General features: G+C 44.4%; 1 protein-coding gene across 1 annotated transcript in view; it reads left to right on the top strand.

The window, feature by feature from the left end:
- LOC311238738 (uncharacterized protein) overlaps nt 1-5,006 on the top strand; it is a 40,164-nt gene extending 35,158 nt beyond the window's left edge. The window contains exons 2-5 of the mRNA XM_084326912.1: nt 1,074-1,450; nt 1,731-1,797; nt 2,305-2,470; nt 2,814-5,006. Of these exons, the coding sequence (XP_084183038.1) occupies nt 1,082-1,450; nt 1,731-1,797; nt 2,305-2,470; nt 2,814-2,934 (723 nt within the window). The 5' untranslated portion in view covers nt 1,074-1,081 and the 3' untranslated portion in view covers nt 2,935-5,006. The remainder of the gene's footprint in view (nt 1-1,073; nt 1,451-1,730; nt 1,798-2,304; nt 2,471-2,813) is intronic.
- The last annotated feature ends 19,407 nt before the right edge of the window (nt 5,007-24,413 follow it).

Genomic DNA, 24,413 nt, shown 5'->3' on the forward strand with positions numbered 1-24,413 from the left:
TTATAATACAAAAATATACATACATATTATACTTTAAACTACAAAATACATATATGATGTGTGATCAATCAGTGTATCTGTATATATCTGAAGTATGTGTTGGGCTATGTACTATATACTCATGCTAGAAGTGTGAATTGCTTTCACTTCAATACTGTTTGGTCACTAAGGAATGTGGAACCTTGGAGCCTCTGGCCTCTGCTAAGTAACAGATAGGTATTTTCCAACACGAGGTAATCTGTTACTTCTCCAGTAGATGTAATGACTAGAAGGGGAGGAGTACATCCTTACTATGTAGTGTACGTTGGTTGGCTAGTGAAATGACATCACAGTGACATCACTGTATTTGGACCAATAAGCGAAGAGATCTGGGGCCCTTTATAAAGGCCAACTTGCCAGATCACAGTCAGATTTGAGATTTTGAGAGATTTTGAAGATTTTACCATTGTGTGGCAGCCACAAGCCGATCTTAAGAGAAGAGATGTTTTTGTTTTATACTTCTTTTAACTGAGTTGGATATTTCCAATGAAGTCTCATTTGTAACTTGCTTTTTCTAAATAAAAACAGCTTTTTATAATATATCTTTTGAGTCCTTGGACTGATTTCCAGTAGCAATGTGCTCCGATGCCAGCCGACGCCCTGAGTTCCAATGGAGGGTGACTATACATGTACTGTAACCATACAGATTGAATCAACTGACTGGTTAATGCTTTTCAGCTAAAAGATATATATTATATATATATATATATATATATATATATGCTATGTACTGTAGAAATACTATACATGGAAATGTGTGTTGTTTGCGGGTTCCGGTATCTCTGTGTCCAGACGGACTCTGTCGAGTTATGTGGGACCTCGACCGTCTGAATCACTGCAGGGTTAGACGGTCGGTTCCGCTGACGGAACCTCGCCGGGGGATATCGAGCGGCCACGGGTTTTATATCTCGAGTAGGTGATTGAGATATATAGAGACGACCTGTAGCTCTTCTCAAAAGGTTTGCCACTCAATTTCCCAGATGTGGCAACATCAAATCTAATTGTTGTTACTTGGTTTGTATGTCTGTACACAGAGGAAGGGATGGGTGGGACAGCGAGAGCAGAACTTCTGATGGAGAGGACCTACGTCATCCTGCGGCGTTACTTGAATAAAATGCCTGCACCAACGATGGTGGCGGTCAAAGAAGAATGGCCTTTTCTCTTCTCTCAGACGGGGCTTTTCTCCCACTTTGGCCTCCTGACAGACACCGATGTCCTTCAAAAGATCAAAGATGCCCTGTGTCATCGAGGACGGACCATCCTGCAGTTCTGCCAGAAACTGGACAACACGAAGATCAGGGATGTTCTGGCCAGATATCATCCAGAGGTTTCGGAGATCAGTGCCTGCATCGTCCTGCTCCTTATGGTGTACTTCAAGGAGCCTACAGAGAAACTACTGCTCGAAGTTGATGTAAGTTTATTTAAATATTAAAATATTTGAAATGCGAGTGATTACATTAGGGGCGACTGAAGCTCAGTTGGTAGAGATGGTCGTTCATCGACCGTAGGGTTGGTGGTTCGAATCCTGGCTCTGACTGTCCGCATGTCGGAAGTGTCCTTGAGCAAGACACTTAACCCCCAAGTTGCTCCAAATGGGCCGAGCTGATGTGTGGTGAGCTGTAGTGCGTGGATTAGCTTATCTTCATCCTTTCATAATGTTAAATCTGCTATTGTGTGTTACTTTGTTGCAGACCTGTGCCACTGTTGCTGATGTGAATACTGCAGCACTCCCAAGCACCCCCTGTTTGATAATTCAAGGTAATAATGTTCAGGGATGAACTTGTGTTCCTTTGCATCGAGGGGGAAAATCTGACAGAAGGCAGTTTGTGATACGGCACACATATGACGCTTATAAATAATATCCTGAGCTGGCATGTCTCATGTTCAACTTTGTCAGTGCTGTAAAGTTGAAACCTTTTTAAATCTTAGACAAACAAAACACTTTGCTTTCATGAAATATTGTAAGCCGTCATTTGAGGCTTTATAAAAGCAGCACAATGAACACAAATCTGTCAGTGCGACCTCATCTTAAATAAGAGACAGCATTGCTTGTTGTAAGAGAGGCAGAGTTGATTTGGCAAAAATATATATATATATGCATTTTTCTTTTTCTTTTTAATAATCGAATTTTATTTTCATATTCGAATCCCATGCCCATCGAACGAAGCTTTGAAGTATTTAAGACAGCCTTAGTTCTGTGTCATGTCCTTGCAGGAATGTATACCTATCCACAACAACGCATGACAGGGTATCTGTTCATTTCAGGTGACGCAATGCAGCCTTCTGGATGGATGCTATCCATCGAGGGAGAAGTTGTGATGGGCCCACACCCATTATTTTTGCATGGGGTAGCTGCTTTATTCACCAGCTACTATGTCTTCAACCTGGAGTATCCTTCCGTTGGATCATCCACACTTGAGTTCATCCAAAGGTATTTTAACACTCTGAACACATGATCAATGTCATCAGTAAGACTTATCATGCAAAGACTATCTGGCTATTAAGTCCATGCCTTTCTACAGAGGCCATAAAGTAGATTAAATGCTTTGAGTATGAAGCCTGGTACCAACTATGTGAATTGGGACCACACCATCACTTGATGTTGCTCCTATCTTGTTAAGAAATTGACATAATGGTTTAATTCACATTATAGTATGGCTTCAAAATTCTGATGAGTAAACATTATGTTAGAGGTACCATGAAAAAACACAGGTGAGCACCTTGATAAATGCTGAGTCTATTTAAAACTGAAACGTATCTTTGCTTATTAACAGGTTCTTCTTGGGCATCAACCCGGAGAAAGGCTCCAGGGCAAAGAAGCGAAGCGCCATCAACCCTCAAGTGACCACCCTTTTTCGTAAGCTCATAGACTTTGAATGGTCTGCATCTGCATAGACAATCGTCCTTCTCCTGTCGTCCCCTGACGTGAACACCCTTCTTCGTAAGTAAGCTCATAAACTTTGGTCTGCAAAGACAATTGTCCTTCTCCTGTCGTCCCCTGACGTGAACACCCTTCTTCGGAAGCTCATAGACTTTGAATGGTTTGCAAAGACAATTGTCCTTCTCCTGTCGTCCCCTGACGTGAACACCCTTTTTCGGAAGCTCATAGACTTTGAATGGTCTGCATCTGTATAGACAATCGTCCTTCTCCTGTCGTCCCCTGACGTGAACACCCTTCTTCGGAAGCTCATAGACTTTGAATGGTTTGCAAAGACAATTGTCATGCTCCTGTCGTCCCTGCGCCTCTTTTGTTATTTTGAGTGCCTCTTTTGTTCTTTTGAGTGAGTGCATAAAGTGTATTCATTAGTTCCATTTTCGGGTAAGACCTGGAAGTACTAGTTTCATGGCGACAGTGGCTCGGGAGGTAGAGCAGTCGTCTGGCAATCCGGAGATTCCCGCTCCTCCCCGGGCAGCGTGTCGATGTGTCCTTGAGCAAGACACTTAACCCCTACATGCTCCCGTCGGTGTGTGAATGGGTAAAATGTGCACAAATTGTAAAAAAAAAAAAAACAGCCATTTACCATTTTACTTACGAATATTATTACTTTGTCTTAGTTTTGCCGTTTTGAGCAGTGTTGACCAGCAGTTTATAAAATAATATTTAAAATGTTTATTAGCAACGCCGAGCTTTCAAACCATTGCGTTTCTCTGTCCGAAACTCTCGTGCAACTGTGTACCTTTGAATTTTCTCTGTGATACTTGTACAACAAGCGTTTCGCAGAGGACCAGTTCTTCAGAGTTAATATGGGATTTTCCTATGGGTCAAATGTGCACAAATATGTAAAAAAAGAAGAAAAAAAAGCAGCCATTTACCATTTTACTTACGAATATGATTACTTTGTCTTAGTTTTGCCGTTTTGAGCAGTGTTGACCAGCAGTTTATAAAATAATATTTAAAATGTTTATTAGCAACGCCGAGCTTTCAAACCATTGCATTTCTCTGTTCGAAACTCTCGTGCAACTGTGTACCTTTGAATTTTCTCTGCGATACTTGTACAACAAGCATTTCGCAGAGGACCAGTTCTTCAGAGTTAATATGGGATTTTCCTATGGGTCAAATGTGCACAAATTGTAAAAAAGAAAACAGCCATTTACCATTTCAAGAATAAGAATATAATTCTTTGTAATATAATTCTTTGTAATAATTCTGTCTTTTGACAATAAAATCCCATAATTAACTCTGAAGAACTGGCGAAACGCTCGTCATACAAGGCGCATCAGTCAGCTAAAGCCGTTTTGAGCAGTGTTGACCAGCAGTTTATAAAATAATATTGTAAATGTTTATTAGCAACGCAGAGCTTTCAAACCATTGCGTTTCACTGTTCGAAACTCTCGTGCAACTGTGAGTACCTTTGAATTTTCTCTGCGATACTTGTACAACAAGCGTTTCGCAGAGGACCAGTTCTTCAGAGTTAATATGAGATTTTCCTATGGGTAAAATGTGCACAAATTGTATATAAAAGAAGAAAGAAAACAGCCATTTAACATTTCAAGAATAAGAATATAATTCTTTGTAATATAATTCTGTCTTTTGACAATAAAATCCCATAATTAACTCTGAAGAACTGGCGAAACGCTCGATGTGCAAGGCGCATCAGTCGGCTAAAGCCGTTTTGAGCAGTGTTGACCAGCAGTTTATAAAATAATATTTAAAATGTTTATTAGCAACGCCGAGCTTTCAAACCATTGCGTTTCTCTGTCCGAAACTCTTGTACAACTGAGTACCTTTGAATTTTCTCTGCGATACTTGTACAACGAGCAGGATTTTCCTATGGGTAAAATGTGCACAAATTGTAAAAAAGAAAACAGCCATTTACCATTTCAAGAATAAGAATATAATTCTTTGTATATAATTATTTGTAATAATTCTGTCTTTTGACAATAAATGCCGGCTTACCTCGTGTAATTCTTGTATATAATTATTTGTAATAATTCTGTCTTTTGACAATAAATGCTGGCTTACCTCATTTGTGCGTTTGGACTGTTGTTTTTAATGTACAATAGCCTACGTGCATTTTTGAAGTCCAGCGCAGTATACTTCCTGGCAGAAGCTCACACTTTGGTTTTCTGTCATGATTAATCACGTCATCCAATAGTATTTGACAGGAAACTATTGTATGAGCTTCCTCCAGAAGTATACTGGAGCTGGGGACTATACAGTTATGCATACCATTGTAAATTGACTGTTATTTTGCCAAATTATATAATATAATAATTATTATTATTCAATTATTTTGTTGGCAAGTCTGAAAAGTAATGCAAAAGACTTGCCAACAAAATAATTGAAAAATAATAATTATTATATTATATAATTTGGCAAAATAACAGTCAATTTACAATGATAGACATGCATAACTCTATAGTCCCCAGCTCCAGTAAACTTCTGGAGGAAGCTCATACAATAGTTTCATGTCAAGATACAATAGGATGACGTGATTAAACACAACAGGAAACCAAAGTGTGACCTTCAGGAAGTGTACTGGAGCTGGACTACAAAAATACATGTAGGCTATTGTAAATACACAATACATTGTTGTAATATATATACAACAAAATAATGTGATATCACAGTAATTTCTTACAATTTGATGTTGTGAAGTCACAATACATTGTTGTAATATATATACAACAAAACAATGTGATATTACAGTAAATGTCTTACAATTTGATGTTGTGAAGTCACAATACATTGTTGTAATATATATACAACAAAATAATGTGATATCACAGTAATTTCTTACTGTAAGAAGTTGTGAAATTACAACAATGTATTGTACTACCATTACTGTGAAATTACAACACATTGCTGTGAAGCCATTCACAGTAAATTATTGTGAATCTTACTGTAAAAGTCATGCAACACATTGCCAGAAGGTATTGTAATATCACAGTAATTTCTTACAATATGATGTTGTGAAGTCACAATACATTGCTGTAATATATACACAACAAAACAATGTGATATCACAGTAATTTCTTACAGTAAGAAATTGTGAAATTACAACAATGTATTGTACTACCATTACTGTGAAATTACAACATATTGCTGTGAAGCCATTCACAGTAAATTATTGTGAATTTTACTGTAAAAGTCATGCAAAATATTGCCTGTAAGCTATTGTAACTTTACGGTGAAAATGTTTACAGTGTACACAGTGGCAGAATACCTGAGCACTGTGACTGACCCAATACTAAGAAGATCCTTGACTAGGTACAGACTCAGCGAGCACAGCCTAGCCATCGAGAAAGGCCGCCATAGGCAGACCTGGCTCCCAAGCGAAGACAGACTATGCACCCACTGCACACAAGATGAGGTGGAAACCAAGCTCCACTTCTTAACAACCTGCCCACTATACCAAGACATCAGAGACATATATTTCCCACAAATTGCAAACACCGAAAGAGACTTTGAAAACATGGACAATAACTCAAAACTCCCATACCTACTGGGAGAAATACAAGAATGTGCAAACACAGCAGCCAGATTTGTGAGCTGCTGTGACAAGAAAAGGACATCCAACGGAATACAACCACCATAAAGACTGTACAAAAAATTCCTTCTGTAATGATTTCTTTTGTTTTATCTGTTTGATTGCTTTTTTTTGTTTGGCTTTGGCAATGTAAACGTATGTTTCCCATGTCAATAAAGCCCATTGAATTGAGAGAGAGAGAGAGAGAGAGAGAGAGAGAGAGAGAGAGAGAGAGAGAGAGAGAGAGAGAGAGAGAGATACACACCACGGCGGGTGCAGCACAACAGAAGAGAGAGAGACAGAGAGACAGAGAGACAGTGACAGAGAGACAGAGAAACAGAGACCATGGTGGGAACTGAATAGATTGCATGAAAAACTCACCCTAACGCAGATCAATGGCAAAGTTGGAAGGAGACGATGTCGACGCATTTTCCTACAGTGGAGATGAAAAAGTTCACCAGCATCCATGATATTGTCCCCCCGTTGGGATGAACTTGGGAGTCCTAGTTTATCTGCCACATGTTAGCACTCGATAACGTAGCTAATGCTAGTTAGCTAGCGTTAGCTAGCGCTAGTTAGCCTTTAGCTAAGCTACTAGCCGACATGGCTAGCCCGACTGAACCACACGTTAGCACTCGATAACGTAGCTGACGCTAGTTAGCTAGCATTAGCTAATGCTAGTTAGCCTTTAGCTAAGCTACTAGCCGACATGGCTAGCCCGACTGAATCACACGTCAGCACTAGTTGTCCCTGTCTTTAGCTAAGCCGACATGGCTAGCCTGACTGAACTTTCTAACATGCAACAACTTTCATCTTCAGTTTATCTGCCGAACAACCGTCCTCTTCGTCTTGGCTGGCATAACCTCCAATGCTGCATGCACTCCCGTGGAAATAGTCAGACGCACGCCGGCCGACTGTACCTTACCTGTAACCCCTCCCCTCGTTGAAACCAATAGTATATCTGCTGCAGAGCCGCAGAGCTCCAATAGTGTATCTGCAGAGCCACAGAGCTCCAATAGTATATCTGCAGAGCCACAGAGACCGGAACAAGTCAGACACATTCTACAAATGTGTCTAATGTGAAATATATAAGCATATAAGCAAAACTAGATTTTAGGTCTGTGATGAAAAGGGCCTTGCGGGAAGGGGGGCCTCGCAAAAAAAAATATTATAATAATAATAATTTAAAATTTAAAAATTTAAAATAATATATATATATATATTTTTTTTTTGCGAGGCCCCCCTTCCCGCGAGGCCCTGTGCGACCGCACTGCTCGCACACCCCCTGAGGCGGCCCTGGGTATAGGGGAACAGACTCAGTTAACTCTTCAATATCTGATGCTGAGGCTGAACCTGTCGTCTCTGTCTCTCTCTCACGTTTATCAGATTGTGTGGGACTGTCACTGGGACCGGCGAAACGTTTCGAAAAGAAATTTGATATTTTTCTTTTCTGCGAGTGAGACATTCTGTGCTAGCAAAGTCTGACTATTAGCTAAAATCGACTGACTGCGCAAGCACTGTATCACAGTAGCTCAGTGGTTCGTGGCGCGTGGGAAGGGCGGGAGACGGGAGGTGAATACAATTAGTGTCATGTCACCTGCAGTGGCGGCTCGTGAATTCTTCACGGGGGGCGGAAATAATTAGTATCCCCATCTATCTCTCCTTCTCTCTCTTTCTCTCTCTCACACACAGCGCGACGTGGAATCGATTCGTTACACAATCAGACCTAGTATGTGTAGTATTATATACCAAGAATAACTTCAGTATGAGTACAGGGCTGTACACATATTTTGCATATTGTTAAACAAGCCAAGGCTAGCTATTAAACTATCGGGGGACCCTGATGTAAACAAGACAAACGTCTTTCTCTGGTCTGCATCCCCTTAACAATTGTATGTATTGAGCCGTACTGTATTGTACCCATTCTGCAATCTGTTAAATAAAGTTTTCATTCATTCATTCATTCAAACATAGACGATATTGAACAAGCCATAATCCACTTATTTTCAATCCAAAAGAAACTCCACTCTCTCTCTGATCAATACAATAATAAACACATTTGTATAACTTGTCATTTTAAACAAGTTACCATTCATTGTCTGGTTGATTATGATCCACCCACGACGAAATTAATGACTTAGTTCAACAAAAACACAGCATAAAGAGAGCGAGAGCGAGAGAGAGAGAGAGAGAGAGAGAGAGAGACCGAATTAACTCACTGTTTACGTGGTCGAGGAGGGCTTGATAAAGTGTATAATTATGTCCATTGTTGTCCCCAGACTGTTGATGTATATCCACTCTGTCCAGACTGCATCCAGCTATTAGCTTGTTAGCATTGATAAAGTATATCCACTCCACTGTCCAGACTGTGTTGATGTCCATTGTCCATGCATGTCCACACTGCATCCATATATAGCTTGTTGTTAACCAACAAGTACTGTGTGAGTGAAGAGCTGTGTCTTTGTCCATTTCCGCGTCGACCAGCCTGCAAACTACCTGGCGTTCCTATCGCCATGCTCTAAGACAAACTCTAACCTTAACCAACTTTGAAAGAGTGCCTAAGCTTAACCGTCGAAAGAACTTGCCGTCACGCTCTAAGACAAATAGCTGCATCACAACAACACAACAGCTACAACAGAAACTGGCGTTGGCCAATCAGAGAGAGCGTCTCCGCGAAATGCGGCTACGGAAAAAACTGACGTCGGCCAATCAGAGAGCGTCTCCGAGAAATGCGGCTACGGAAATTATAGACGCTGCTGCTTAGACCGCTTCAAAACGCGCCTGTGTTCCATCATAATACATCATATTTCAACGCACAGCGCGTTACGCACTGATTGGCTGCGACGGATACAGCGATGAAACAGTGCACGGAGTGCACGTGCACTCAAAGCGCTATTGCTTCTAGCCTGAGAGAAATACGGCTAGGAGAAATGCGGCTACGGTAACGGAACGTATTCTCTATCAGAAAACGATTATTTATATTTGATATATTAACGTTATATTGTGGATTGGAAACACAAACATACTTAACATGAGTAAATATTATTCATTTTAAACATGTTTATATTATTTATAGGGCTATAAAACAAAAAACAAAAAAAAATCGTATTCTTCTTTCTTTTAACCTGGGTTAACCAGGGGGGGGGGGGGCGGCGCCCGAGCGCCCCTAGTGGCCAGCCGCCACTGGTCACCTGTCATTCAATCAGTCTGTGACAGTCTGTCATCACTCGAAAATCTACTCTGCTGCAATCTTGTCGGTTTTACACGTATGATTGTGTACGTACAGTAGTGTAATGAATTAATGAAAACTTTATTTAACAGATTGGAGAATGGCTACAATACAGTACGGCTCAATACACACAATATAAAAATGGTGAAGTGCTTTGAGCAGGATAAACTTATAATATACAGTGTTACAGTTATACAGTTACAGTATATAATATACAAATATATAAATACTGTCATAAAAGAAAAACGGTTTGACAGCAACATGTAGCAGACACGATTGGTCACAGCTCCGCTCCCGTCAATGTTAATTTCGCTTAAAAACCTTATTTGAACAACACTAATGAGTTTAAACCTCATCGTATATATTAAATAGGACCTTCTACTAACTATATCAAAAGAAATAAAGATTCAACATGGGACCTAAGGACAAGAAAGAGATTGGAAAGAAACTCGGAGGAGACAGTACAACGGCGCAAGTTGTGACACGCTCTTCGAGGGATACAGCAGCCGCCAATACAACAGCACCGTTGTTGACTAGCCCCGTTGGGGAGACAGTAGCGGATAATATACCGGGCCCGACGACGGCTAGCCCCGAGAGGGTGACAGCAGACGACAATATAACGGTAACGGCGGGGACAAACACTGTGAGAGAGAAAGCAGTGGAATTTGAGAAGAACATTTCTGTGAAATCCACCGTGTCCCCCAATGCTCCTACAACCTCAACTGATACAAGCAGGGAAGATACACAACCCGATTTCAAGTCTCTGACTAACCTGATAAAGGATCAGATGGACGCTTTCAAATTACACATCGACAAATTCAAATTACACATCGATGCTAAATTCGAAGAGGTTAAAAAAGCGGCCGCGGAACAGGCCGGGCGAATTACTGCAGTGGAGAACACGGTGCTAGGAATTACATTAAAAGTCGAGGAGAACGAGAAGACTGTTCACGATGGATTCACAGAGATAGCGGAGGAGATACAACAGGTGGAAAAAGCGCCTCGGAAAAAAATACAAGACATCGAAGAGGAAGCAATGGAGAGGCGGCTCGAGACCGAACGTTACTACCGTAGAAATAATATCCGTATTGTGGGATTGGATGAATCAGTCAATTGCACAGACGACATATTTCCAACAGTGTTAGCAGGAATTCTAGGTAAACAGATCCTATCCACAGCGCTGTTAGTGGATCAGTGTTATAGAGTCGGTACACAGGACCTAAAAGGCAATGGGACGAGGGTTATCATTGCTACTCTGCGCAAGACAGAAATAAGAGACGCGATCATCAGAGGGGCACGCAAGCAATGGGGGAAACTGAAATATGGTGACAAACCAGTGTCTTTCTACGAGGATCTATGCAAGGAGGCCATTGCCCTACGTGTCCCCTACAAAGATGTGCTGCAGAGGCTATACAAGAGAAATCTTAAGCCAAGCCTTCGTTACCCAGCCCTTCTATCCATCTTGGGGGAAGATGGTAAAAGATTTGGATTACGCTCGCCTAAAGTCGCAGATGAACACATGAAGCAACATGATACTGGTCCCCCGGGGCCGGTCGCACCATAGGCTCGTATCAGAAGACAAGCCTACTCATCTCTCTCTTTTTCTCATTTTATTTTTTATTATTTTTATTAGAATGACTTTACCACAGCTCAACTACAAAAGCAACAGCAGATATGCATGTTGGCAACACTGAGGCACACAGTGTTTAATACGGAACGATAGGCACTATATTTATAGACTTCTGGTTTCTGAGGAGGCAATAATCCAATAATGACATTGGAAACACTCTGGAATATTCTGGATTCTTCTCTCGACTACTCAGGGACACAATGGAATATGCTGGAAAACACTAGTAGCTCATAACTCCTGGACAGGAAGAACATTCTGGAACATAACAGCAGTGTTTACGAATTTACAAGGGTATTCTACAACTTTCTAGAATACACTGTACTCCAATGAAGGCCTGTAATTTTAACATCCGGTATGTATGCATATGAACCAGTGATGGAAGTTCAATAAGGTTTTAAAAACATCATCCTCATCTAAAGGTATAAGCATGACAAGGTTATTCTAATATTTTAAGCAATTACTCCACTGCTTTAGGGATTTTCATACTTTAGCTCTAAAAATCTCGTTTTTTCTGTTGAGTTTTATTTTAATTCTTACTTTTTTTTTTTTTTTTTTTTTTTTTGCTCTTTTCTTTTTTCTGATGGTTCCAACATAAGTTAGTAGAAGGTTCAAATGAATATATCAATGGAGGTATATTTTTAATTTTTCACACTATTGTTATTACATTAATGGGAAGGCGCAAGACCAAAAGTGACATTCTATTGAATTAGAATGAAAGTTTTAGATCCTATGGTAATTAGCATAGGAAGATTAGGGTTAGAAAGCTCATTTTGGGCAACCCGGTGGCTTAAGGGAGGGAGTCATACGCGTAGGATGTGTCTATGGAACACAGTCCTGTACGACTCTCGGAGGGAGGGGGGATTAGGGGATTATTATTTGTATATATGTATGTTTTTAAGCTCTCAATGAGACCTCAATAGTTGGATGTATATCTATTGTAGCTTTGCACTCCAGAAGCATTACCAACAACTACACAACAATATGTATAGATTATGGCTAGTTTGAATATAATGATTTGGAATACTGGGGGAATAAATAATCAACACAAACGCAAAAGCGTGCTCACACTGATGAAAAACTGACAGGTTGCAATGGCTCTGCTAAGCGAAACTCACATTTTAGGGAAAGACATAGCTACGTTAGCGGACAACACATATCATAACATTAGTCACTCTTCCTTTGGAACGAGAACTCGTGGAGTTGCCATAGTCGTTAGACGGAAGTTGAATATTGAATTGAAGGGAGTATGGTCTGATGCAGATGGTCGGATAACTATAGCTAAGATTGTACACAAGAACAGGAAAATAGCATTGGTAGCGGTATAGGCCCCAAATTTGTACGAAGCTAATTTCTTCACTACACTTACCAGAACTATGTTAGACCTTCCCGAATACTCATTTATAATTGGTGCGGATTTTAATGCCATTTGGGATCCAGGGATGGATAAATCTTACCCCTCCTTTTCCAACAAACAAAAAAATTCATCTAATGCATTAAAGGATTGGTCGAAGATTACAGGTGTAAATGACTTATGGCGATCACTCAACCCCACGACCCGGAAATACTCTTGTCGATCTGCGAGACATAACACATTATCCAGAATAGATTATGTTTTTGCATCCCCGAGACTATTTGATAACTATGATGTGGAAATGATACCCAATGCATTATCAGATCACTGTTATTTACTCCTAAAAGGAACATTTGGTATACTATCATCCCGAGCCTCAAGATGGCGATTTAACACGATGCTGCTTAATAACAAGGAATTCATTACACAATTCAAAGAAGCTCTTTCAGTATTCCTACTGGTGATTGCGAATTCGGTGCAGGACCCCAGAATATTATGGATGTCGGTAAAGGGAATGATCAAGGATTTCACTGATAGATTTTCCTCCAAAATACGCAAGAATCAATGCTCAAAACTGGCTGAACTGGAAACTCTTTACTCAACGTTATTTACTTCTTTACAATACAACGACTCGGTTCGACTGGAAACTCAAGTTAATGTACTAAAAAAAGAGAATAACGCCATATACAAACAACAATCTGAAATGCAAATACGTAGCACAAGACAACAGCAGTACTCTCAAGATTCTAAACAAAGTCACCTATTAGCTATGCGATTAAGAGTTAATGCAAAATTTGCAGATATAACTACCATTAAAGCACAACAAGGACTTGTTACAGACCCTAAAAAAATAAACGCGACATTCAAAGAATTCTACTCCAACTTGTATAAATCAGAAACGACCTTCGATCAAAACAAAATGGACACATATCTTAATCAAATTAACCTCTGAAGTATCTTTTCTTCATTTATCTAGTCTCTGTGATCGTTTGTACCCTTCTACTCTCCATTGTTTGCATTTCAAGTGTTCGGTTGTAGGAAGGAAACGCAGACGAGGTGGTTTGAATAAAACAAAGCTGTGTTTATTTCCATGTCAATAAACACAAGCTAGATGAATCAGCTTAGTACTGGGTCTTCATTGTATATCTAATTATCTCTTTGGTGTGGCAGTTGGTCCATGATCTGATCAGCTGCGGCCGATCAGAGCGTTTCCTTCTGGTGTGGTTGTCTCAGGTTGTCCAGACAACACTGGTTGTCCGGGATTCTCAGCGCTCAGGGCCGGGAGCGCTTGATTCGTCTGTCTGCGTGTCTGGATCCCCTGCTGCGATGTGATCCTATCATCGTCTGTGTCCGTGGCTCTGTGCGTGTCGGTGTCTGTCTGAGCGCTCCTGTCTCCCCCATCAGCGCCTGCAGTCTTTAAAGGAAACAGTTTCCCCCCTGCCCCTGGACGTCCAGGTGACGTCACCCCGGGGATCGGGCTTCTTCTATTGGCTAGAAGCTCTTTCTGCTGCGTGACACATCATCCTTTTTCTGAGAACCCGGTCCATTTAAGGTAGTATTGAGAGGTTAGGTTAAATGTGGCCGTTCCCCTTAAAGCAGGGTCTTACTCAGCAGTTTGTCTATTAGTAATTTTGATCCATTCAATATTTCTATCGGTTACTTTGTTTTACGTGGGTTTACATGCATAGATTATTTACTGTTTAGTATAACTAAGTTAGTTAAATGCTTTTTCCCGAATGCTAGAGCCTTTTTATAGTTATTTAACACAATTATGAATGATTAACCTAGTTTCTTCTATAAGATTATACTGGTACTTTTAAATGTCTTTTAACTTGGTAGTTCTAACTTGTTTTATCCCTGGTCTTACTACTTCTGTTTACTTAGCCAATTTTCTAATGTGATTTTGTTTAACAGTTTACTTTTGGTCAAGTACGCTAGTATTAATTCTATAATGTATATAACTCCATTTGGCTTTTCTAGTGACCAAAGTTTTTCATGTTTGATATTAAACTGTATGTTTCTAACATCCACTTGCTTTTAGGCTAACCTTTAATAGATTTCCATCATATTTTATTGTTTAGTTTTTTATCTTATGAAGCCTAGTCTCTGACCAGCTGCCGGAGCCTGGAATTACCCTCCAGTCCTTCCTGGGGTCCAACGGCTGGTCAGCTATTGTCAACAAGACTTCTGACCTCCACAATAGGTTGAGCCTTCAAATGCTAGTTTTTATCATCCTAAAGACTGTACTCCCTACCCCAGATCCTGTTGATGCCTGTTTTAAAGATAATAAGTTACTCTCTAGTTTTCCTACCAAATGGGTTCGACAGTGGGGGAAACGGGTCCTTTAAAGTAAGCTATTGATCTTTTTAGCTACAGTAAACAACACTCCTTCCTGCCCACCTCAAGATATCCTTGAGGGGTCAGTTTTATGACCTAATAGTCAGCGAACTCGGTTGTGAGAGGAGACTGTTATCTGATCCTCTGTGATCTGGATCCAGCTACCTGTGGCCTCGCTGATAACCCTATGTGAGGGGAAGTTTAACACTGTTTAACAGCTGGTGGCTTGTTTTCCTTCGAGAGACCGCTAGACTGATCTTTAATCCATTCTGTAATACTGTATTAATCATTTTGATTCAATCAATTTACGACACATCCTACTGGTGGTATTTCTATTCTAAAGTAATCTTTAACCTTGTTTCAGCTTTATTTGATCACTAAGTATCTTGTTAAGTTTTAACATTAATTTACAAACTATGTCTTACTTTTTTGGTTAACTTGTTATTTAGTCTTTAACCCGGTTCTCTATAGACAGCTTTTCCTGACTCAGAATGACAGGTCACTATTTTCTGGATCAATGATTGTTGCTGCTTGTTCAAATACCATTAACTTTGCTATTTTGACCCTGTGTGTTGCAATGTTTAACCTGAGGCCATCTAACTAATCTATCTGACAAAGCCATCTGTTTTACCTATTTCCTCAAGGTCTAAAACCGTCCAGTCTATCTGTTCTATAGTTAATGTGTGACTGGTGTCCTTTCTGCTTACAGAATGTGCTTGTTGGGCCGGGGGAGGGTTAGGCAGGGTCAACTGTTTTCTACTATCTTTAGGCCTTGTGCCAGCTGACACCACTTCCCACGGCGCCCCGGTCGCCCCCTCTGCCAAATTCCTTACAGCTTACCACCATCATTTTGTCCAGTATCATTTTGTACAGTTTTCTTGAGTTTTTATATGTTTCATTTTGATAATACACAACACCTCCCTAAACTTTCAGAGGATGACGCTAAACAGTTAGAAACACCGATCACACTAGAGGAACTCAGGAAGGCCATATCCGAAATGCAAAGTGGTAAGGCTCCTGGAAGAGATGGTATCCCACCAGAAATGTAGCTCTCTTGTTGGGACATAATTGGACCCCTATTACTTAATATGATTTTATACTCAGTCAAGGAGGGGAACTTCCATAAGAACGACAATATTGCACTCATAACAGTCCTCCTTAAAAAAGACAAAGACCCCACCGAGTGCGGTAGTTATAGACCCTTAAGCCTCCTCAGAACCTTTGTTGTTTGTTTGTTTATGTGTTTGTTTAAATAATTTTTATTTTTTTTTGCAATAACTGCCGCACCCCCCGCACCCCCCTTCCAACGTGCCTGCCCTCCTGGGTGGGTGGGGCCACTGTAGGCTCTTCCAGGGAAGGTAAGTCAATTGACACCGGCTGCATAGTTGGAGTGTCATTAAAAAACAGCTCTGTAATTCCAGCAGTGGATTGGGGTTCCCTAGGGGTCTCTACACTCCCCAATAACTGCTCTGTGTGCCGTTTCCACACCAGATCGCTGTCTGTCTGTACTGTATAGGACAGCGGTCCCGTCTGTCGAACTACAGTGGCGGGCACCCACTTCGGTCCACGATGGTAGTTCCATGCCAGTACGTGGTCACCAGCACTGAAGGCCCTGGTCTTGGCTCTCAATGCTCTTCTTCTTACTTGCTTATCCTGTTCATGCCACACAATTTATTTTTCTTCTGGTGGTCTGAGAAGATCCAGGTTGGTGCGCAGCGGTCTCTTAAGGGGAGACACTGCAGGTGAATAGGGTAAAATAATTAACTAATAGATATCACAATGAAACTTCCCCAGTTGATTACTTATATTAAGACAAGACTTTTTTGTATTACAAGTTTTCTGAAATTGTATGTTTAAATATGCAACATCCATAAATCAGAAAATACTCCATTCAGTCCATTTTTATGGTAAAATTCCATATTTCGCCATGTTTTTAGGAATAAAATGTGATATAAATCAGGGTATGAATGCGATATCAACAAACCCTTCTGTAAATACCTTCAGAACATAGATATGAATAGAACTGGAAGGTTTGGTGTATGTGAGTGCTACTGAAGTGGAGATTTCTGGCTCAGAGTATGAGGAAAAACTCTTAAAACTCATTTTTGGGAAAACGCCTTCAAAGTTCTGTATTGTAAAATGCCATACTTTTTTTTTTAAACAGATATTTACAAACACAATACCTAATCAAACCATTAGTAATAGACAACCTAAACACATGCCTGATAACTGAATAATAATAATAATGATGTTATTGAACTGAACAGAACTACACACAGGCTACAAACAGTGTAGTACCCCCTAATAGGCAAAAAATAATTGAATAGATATCACTATGAAACTTTCCCAATTTGTTATGTACATATAAACTAAGAAAAAATATATTGCAAGTTTTCTGAAATGTATGTTTATATATGCAAATGAGGCACTTCCCCATTAAATATGTGCACATTTATGGATGCAATAAGGCAAAATGATGTAAAATAAACAACTAAATGTGTGTTATTGACGTTTTATTGTCACTAGTTTCATAGAAGACATGTTTAGGAAGCAAAATATAACAAAATCTCAAAATCAACAAAAAAAGTATATTTGACTATTCACCTGCAGTGTCTCGCCTTAAGGAGCAGTTCCGCTGGGGATGCCCTTGGACGATGACTTCTGCCGCTCTGACCTTCCCATCGGAACCAGTTCCGGCCGGCCACGTAGCTCGGGGTAGTGACTGGTCTATTATCATTATGACGGTATTCACTTTCAGGTTGTCCCTGTCCTTTACCCACTTCTGACGGGCTTGAAGGGATGGTAGATAGTGTAGGAGGAAGCGGGTCCAAAACTGGTCGGCCAGTACTTGGCTGTGTCTCCACATTCTCCGGCCGTTCATCTCGTCTTGTCTGTACACCGCCTGAGGAAGGGCAGGGTCCAGCCGCCCCATCAAGATGTAGTTTGGGGTGATGGGGTCGATGTCCGCTACGTCGCTTGAAACGTAACCGAGGGGCTTAGAGTTCAAGACGCCCTCGATCTCTGTGAGGACCGTCATCAGGACTTCCTCAACCACGGTCTGGGCCCCAAGTACGGTGTACATAGCAGTCTTTATGGAACGGACCTCTCTCTCCCACGTTCCCCCCGAAATGGGGGGCGTTCGGGGGGTTGAACTGGAATGTGATCTGAGCAGGAGCGAGGCGGATCTTGAGTTCTTCACCCATAGCCAGGAAGCTCTCTCTCAGTTCTGTGTCTCCTGCTCTGAAGTTTGTCCCTTGGTCGGACAACAGCACTGATGGGGTTCCTCTCCGGGCTTGGAATCTCCGGAAGGACATGAGGAATGAGTCCGTACTCATGGTCTGGAGGATTTCAATGTGAACAGCTTGGGTGGTCATGCACTTGTACACGATGCCCCACCTCTTCTCTGTCCCTCTTCCTTTCTTGACGTTGAATGGGCCGAAGCAGTCCACGCCCGTGGAGTGGAAGGCCCGCTCACCGAGTCGGAGGCGGCAGGGAGGCAGGTCGGCCATCATCGGAATACTAGGCTGTGCCCTCCACTTGCGACAGGTTGGGCAAGTCCGTTGGAATCGACGTACAGCTTCTCTCCCTTGGAGTATCCAGAAGCGCTGTCGGATCTCAGCAAAGACTCTCTCGGCCCCCGCGTGGTGCACCACCTCGTCGTACTTCTGGATGATCAGCTCGGTTATCTTGTGTCGGCTGTTGAGGACGATGGGATGCTTAGCATCTTCGGTCACGTCCGGGGCCCGTCTCAATCGACCACCCACCCTGATGAGGTGCTGGGCGTCGAGCTCTGGGGCCAAGGTGAGGAGTCGACTGTCTGAGGGGACTGGCTTTTTCCCTGTCAGGCAATCTAGTTCTTCTGGGAATGAGTCTCTTAGGGCTCTCTTTAGCAGAAGAAGTTCGGCTTCTTTGTATTTCGATGCGTCGAGGTCTGTGGTGGTGGGAGTCTCCGGGTGGTGCCATAAGAATGTCCTTTTCTGAGCACTCTCAAGAGTTAAACAGTCGTCTAGGTTCGGGTCCGTTGGAGCCGGGGCTTGCGTCAGCCCGCAGAACATAGACTTCTTGATCTCTGACTCATCTTGGTTCGCCTCCCGTGGTGTGGGGGTAGGCCACTTCTCCTCCGGGAGCTTGAGGAACTCAGGACCGTCACTGTAAGGGTTAGAACGTGTGAGGTCGTCTAAGGACATCCCCCGTGTGATGACATCCGCTGGGTTCTGCTTGGTGTCAACGTATCTCCAACATGCTGCTCCTACTAGGTCTTGGATCTTGGTGACTCGGACTCCGACGAAAACCTTGTACCGACAGGAGTCGGACTGGATCCAGGTGAGCACGGTCATAGAGTCTGACCATAGGGTGGTCTCACGCACCGGTATGGTGAGTTCACTTTGTATCATCGTTGCGAGTTGCGCGCCTACCAGAGCTGCGCAGAGCTCTAGTCGCGGGATCGACTGCTGCTTGCGGGGAGCTATCCTCGAGCGGGCCAGGACGAAGGCTACATGGACTTCTCCTCCCTCTTCTCGGGCTCTCAGGTAAGCCACCGATCCGTACGCCACTTCAGAGGCGTCGCTGAAGACGTGCAGGTCTATCTGACACGTCTCCAGCCGCACTGTAGGGGGGAAGTAACTCCGTTGGATGGTCACATCTCGGAGTGAGTCGAGTTCTTCCTCCCATTCTCTTCAGGTGGAAGCCAGGTGCTCGGGTATGGGGTCGTCCCAGCCCTGCTCCTTGTCCCACAGTTCTCTCACCAGCATCTTCGCCCGAGTGATGTAAGGTAGGATACATCCCATTGGGTCGTACTGGCTGGCGAGTGTTCGGTACACACTCCGCCGAGTGGTCGGTAGAGTCTTGGACCTTCCCTGATCCGTGGTCAGGGGTGTGTGTTTGTAATGAAGCGAGTCCGATTTGAAACGCCAGACGAGGCCCAATGTCATTTCTTGCGCTTCACCTGGGGTGGTCGCCATCCAGGTCTCGCTGCTCGCGGCCTTGGTCTCTGGGGGGAGGCTTCGGAGGACTTGAGGGTCACTGCTGGCCCATTGCCTGAGGTCGAATCCACCTTTGGCCAGTGAGGCTCGTAGCTTCAGTAGGATGCTCTCGGCTTCTTCTGGCGTAGGTACGCTCTGTAGGCAGTTGTCCACGTATAAACTCCTTTCCACGCTGTGTCTGACCTCCTCGTTGGCTCCGGGGTCTTCGGCCACGTGCTTCTGTAACGCGAACGTGGCGCAGCACGGGCTGCAGGTGGTGCCGAATGGGAGTACCTCCCATTGGTATATCGAGGGTTGTTCGTCGTCGAGCCTCTCTCTCCACAGGAACCTCAGCAGAGGCTTGTCTTCCTCCATCAGTCGTACTTGTAGGAACATTCCCTTGATGTCGCCGCTGATGGCCACTTTGTCCTGCCGAAAACGTAGCAGTACGCCGAGGAGGGAGGGGCCGAGTGTCGGGCCGGGCAGGAGCAGGTTATTCAGATTCTGTAGTCCAATCTGATAACTGCAATTGAACACGATGCGGTTCTTTCCGTTGTGGGTGACCTTGTGGTGGGGCACGTACCAGGACTCAGTCGTCTTGTCTGCCTCGTGGTCAGCGATTTTCTTTATATGGCCAGCCGTGATCAGCTTTTCGATCTCGGCACGATATATCGTTGCTTGGGGGGGGTCTTTGGCGAGACGCCGCTCAGTGTTCTGTAGATAGCGTTGTGTCACTTCCTTTGACGCGTGCAGAGTGGGCATCCCTTCCCGCCTCAAGAGTGGGGTCGCGTATCTTAGCACTCCGTCGACCTCGACCCTCGTAGTCTTCTGCTCGAGTAGAACTATGGCATACTTGTCCTCCTTTGACCGAACCATTTTGCATTCGTTCTTGAATGGCAGCGAGTCTAGTGTCCATAGTCTCTCAACGTGCTGCAAGAGGGTAGTGTCTTGGTCGCTCACCTTGGTGTAAAGGCAGCGTGTGGACGTTGGTCGGTTGGAAGGCCCGGAGAGAGGGCCCTGGAGCGTCCAGCCCAGTCGGGTCTTAACCGCGGCTGGGCAGCCTCTGGGTCTGATGTGGACCGCGTCCGTTGGGACGACAAGGTCTGCGTGGTCGGAGCCTATGAGCAGGGTTGGTGTAGCGCCGTCGATGAGCGGTATGGGCAGTCGGCGTAGGTGTGCGTACTTCTCCCTCAGCTGTGGGATGGGGTAGTCATAGCGTGACAGACCTATGTCGTGGCTTGTGAACGCCTTGTTGATGCTGTACCGCTTCTCGGGCTGATCGATCGCTGCTATGGTGAACAAGACGTTTTCACCCTTTATTGTCTTTAAGTCTCGACGAATGGTACGGATTGTCATGGTCTCCTCTGGACCCCGCAGGCCCAACTGGGTCGCGGCGGAAGCGAGGAGGAGAGTCTTCTCCGACCCGTCGTCGAGGACGGCGTAGGTGTCGAGTACCTTGTCCCCGTAACTGAGGAGTACTCGTACCACCTTGAGGAGCACCCGGGAGCTCCCGCTCTTCACAGGGTCTATGTAGAGTACTTCTGCTCTCGAGCTGCTTTGTGGGGCGGGTCTCCGTTTGTTGCTCTCGTGCAGGGCTTCGAGGTGGGCGCCGTCACACTTGCCGCACTTTTTCTTAAGGCGGCACTCAGCTGCCATGTGGCTGCGCGCGCAGCAGAAGCAGCGGCGGTTTGCTTTAATCCACTGACTCATGTCTTCGGCGGTCAGTTTCTTAAATGCGTCGCACTGTGACAGCCAGTGTTCGTTGTCGCAATATTGGCATGCGATCTTCCATTTTCCCTTAGCGGGGGGGGGGGGGGGGTTATGACTCTTTTGTCGTGGCACCGACTCGGCCTGGTGCATCACGGTGATGGGCCTGCTTTGGTCTTTAAACCTTCTCGGTCCCTCTTTAATGTTCGAGCCACCCCACGCGAAGGTGTCGATCCTTAGGCTGCTGACCTCCCTGGCTAGGAAGTCAGCAAGGTCCAGGAGTGATTGTTCTGGGCCATTGGGGTCACGGTGATTCCTTTACCGCCGGAAACGTTCTTGGCGGGATGGGGGGACCTTCTCTAATATACGCTCCACGTTGGAGTTGGCGTACAACTCGTACATCCCCTTCTCTCGTTGTGACCCGAGCATCCCTACCAGGGATTGTACTTTGATGGATAGGTCGTCCAGGGCTCGATTGTCTTTAGCTGGGGGGAGACGTTCAATCTCACGTATCTCCTGAATGACATAGTCCCATGTACGTCCGTAACGTGCGTCGAGGGCCACCAGGGCATCAGAATAGGGAGTCTGTGAATTAGAGTATGCCAGCGCTATGTTGTGCGCTCTGGTTACCTTGAGGTGCTTAAGGAGGATGGCATATTTGTAGGACTCGTCCTGTACTCCGGACATAATTGTCTCTAGGCACATGCGCAGTTCGGTATACTGCGCTCTGTCTTCTCGCGTGAAGTCCGGGAATGTGGGTGTCCCAATGTAGGATGCCATGGATGGCTGTGACACTGATGCGCGTAGGGGGAGAGGCCTCCTTGGCGAGTCTCCCCGTACGTGGGGTCGTGGGTTCGTGCTGGGTGGGAACCAGAGGCCGGGCCCCCAGGTACTGCTCCTCGGTGCTGTCTGTTGCTCAAACTCCCCCCTGGGACGGGTTGGGGGTTCGTAACGCAGCGTGTTGGGGCTGAGATCGGGGCTGCACTGTTCCTCCTGGTCTGAGATGGGTTCGTGCGTGTGGGCTTTCTGTCCTCCCTCGTCCTCCGCTAGGCTTTCTAGTCGCTTGGTTAGTTTCTCTGCAACGTAGGCAGGTTCTTCCCGTAGGCTGGGTCCCATGTAGCTTGGTCAGGGAGGGGAAGGTGCCCTCGACCCTTGTCGTGATGATCTCCGGGAGCTCCGGGTGGAGGAGTGGGGAGTCACCCTCTGGAGCGCTTGCTCCATCATTTGCGCCTGTAGACGGTCTCGTTCCGCCTCGCGCTGTGCATTGGCGCGGTCTCGCTCCATGGTTTCTTGAGCCTGGAGGCGCCTCTCTTCCAGTCTGGAATGTTCACGCTCACTCTCTCGTTGCGCTTGGAGACGTTCTCTTTCTGTTGAAGCGGTCAGCGTGGCGATCAGGACTTGTGCTAACCTCTGGTCGGCCTCGCTTGGGGATGACGCTGATGATGGTGATCTGGAGTTGACAGGGCTTGGCGGTGACCTGGTCTCTTTACGCGCTCCGAGGTCCATCTCGGGGGCGCTGTATTTTATCTTCTCCCGCGCTCCGAGGTCCATCTCGGGGGCGCGGTGCTCTTTTCTCTGGTGCGCGCCGAGGTCCATCTCGGGGGCGCATTCTTTATCCTCTTGCGCTCCGAGGTCCATCTCGGGGGCGCGTTCTGTACCTTCTTGCGCTCCGAGGTCCATCTCAGAGGCGCGGTCTTTATCTTCTTGCGCTCCGAGGTCCATCTCGGGGGCGCGGTGGTCTATGGGCATAGTCAAGTCATGTCCCGATTGTCCCCCCCCCCCGTGAGCTAAGTCAGTTTCACTTAAACCAGCTTGGGTCTCTACCGGTGGGGCTGACAGGTCGATAAGGTTGGGCATACTTAAGCTACTAATTTTATCCTTGCTTAACGTCTTTTTAGATAAGCTAGGAGGTAGATCTACAGCATAGTTCTCCAAGTGTGGAGGGGGCTGACGCTGGCGCCTAGGGCGCTCTAGTGGGGGAGAGCCGATTGGAGAGTGTCCGCCGCTGGCCATATTATTATTAATATGATTATTATTACTGATACCATCCGGCTCGAAGGACCAATTGTAACTGAGGGGTTACAAAACCCGGACTGTATTAAAGATTGTTTAGATTAAACCACTACTAAATATTATTACTTGCCAGACAGTACAGTTAGTTAAATATGGCAGACACTCAATAGACGGCACGGGGACAAAGAGATCACGTTTACAGTATTTTAATAGCAATATCAATATACAACTGAATTAGTACGTTGCTCTTTTAATAGTGAATGATAGTAGAATGTCAGAGTATCAAAGTCAGGCGGAATGAATAATTCCTAGGTTAAGAATACTCGACCGGAGCTCTGCATGGAGTGAGAAGGCGATACAGGGCAAGCGAGGGGGATAGCTGGAGACAATGATTTCCCCCACGGAGTGGTAAGCTCCAGAGGAATTGAAGAATAGTCGGATACTCCTGCGGTCACTGAAGAAAAGGGGTTCTCGTACGGATCCAGTCCTTGTAATCCAAGTGCCCGATGGCAGGGTAATAGCTCGTAATCCAAAGCCCGACGGCAGTGATGATAGCTAGCTAGCTTCGTTGGTCCTAGAAGCTAGCCCGATGAAGGTCTTCAGGTGTAGTTAGATCCAAACGCCAATGGTCTTAACTATGCTCTTCTCCACGTTACTTCGCTTACACAAGTCACTA

The sequence above is a fragment of the Notolepis coatsorum genome, assembly GCF_963971535.1.
Source record: "Notolepis coatsorum genome assembly, chromosome: 13".
Lineage (NCBI taxonomy): Eukaryota > Metazoa > Chordata > Actinopteri > Aulopiformes > Paralepididae > Notolepis > Notolepis coatsorum.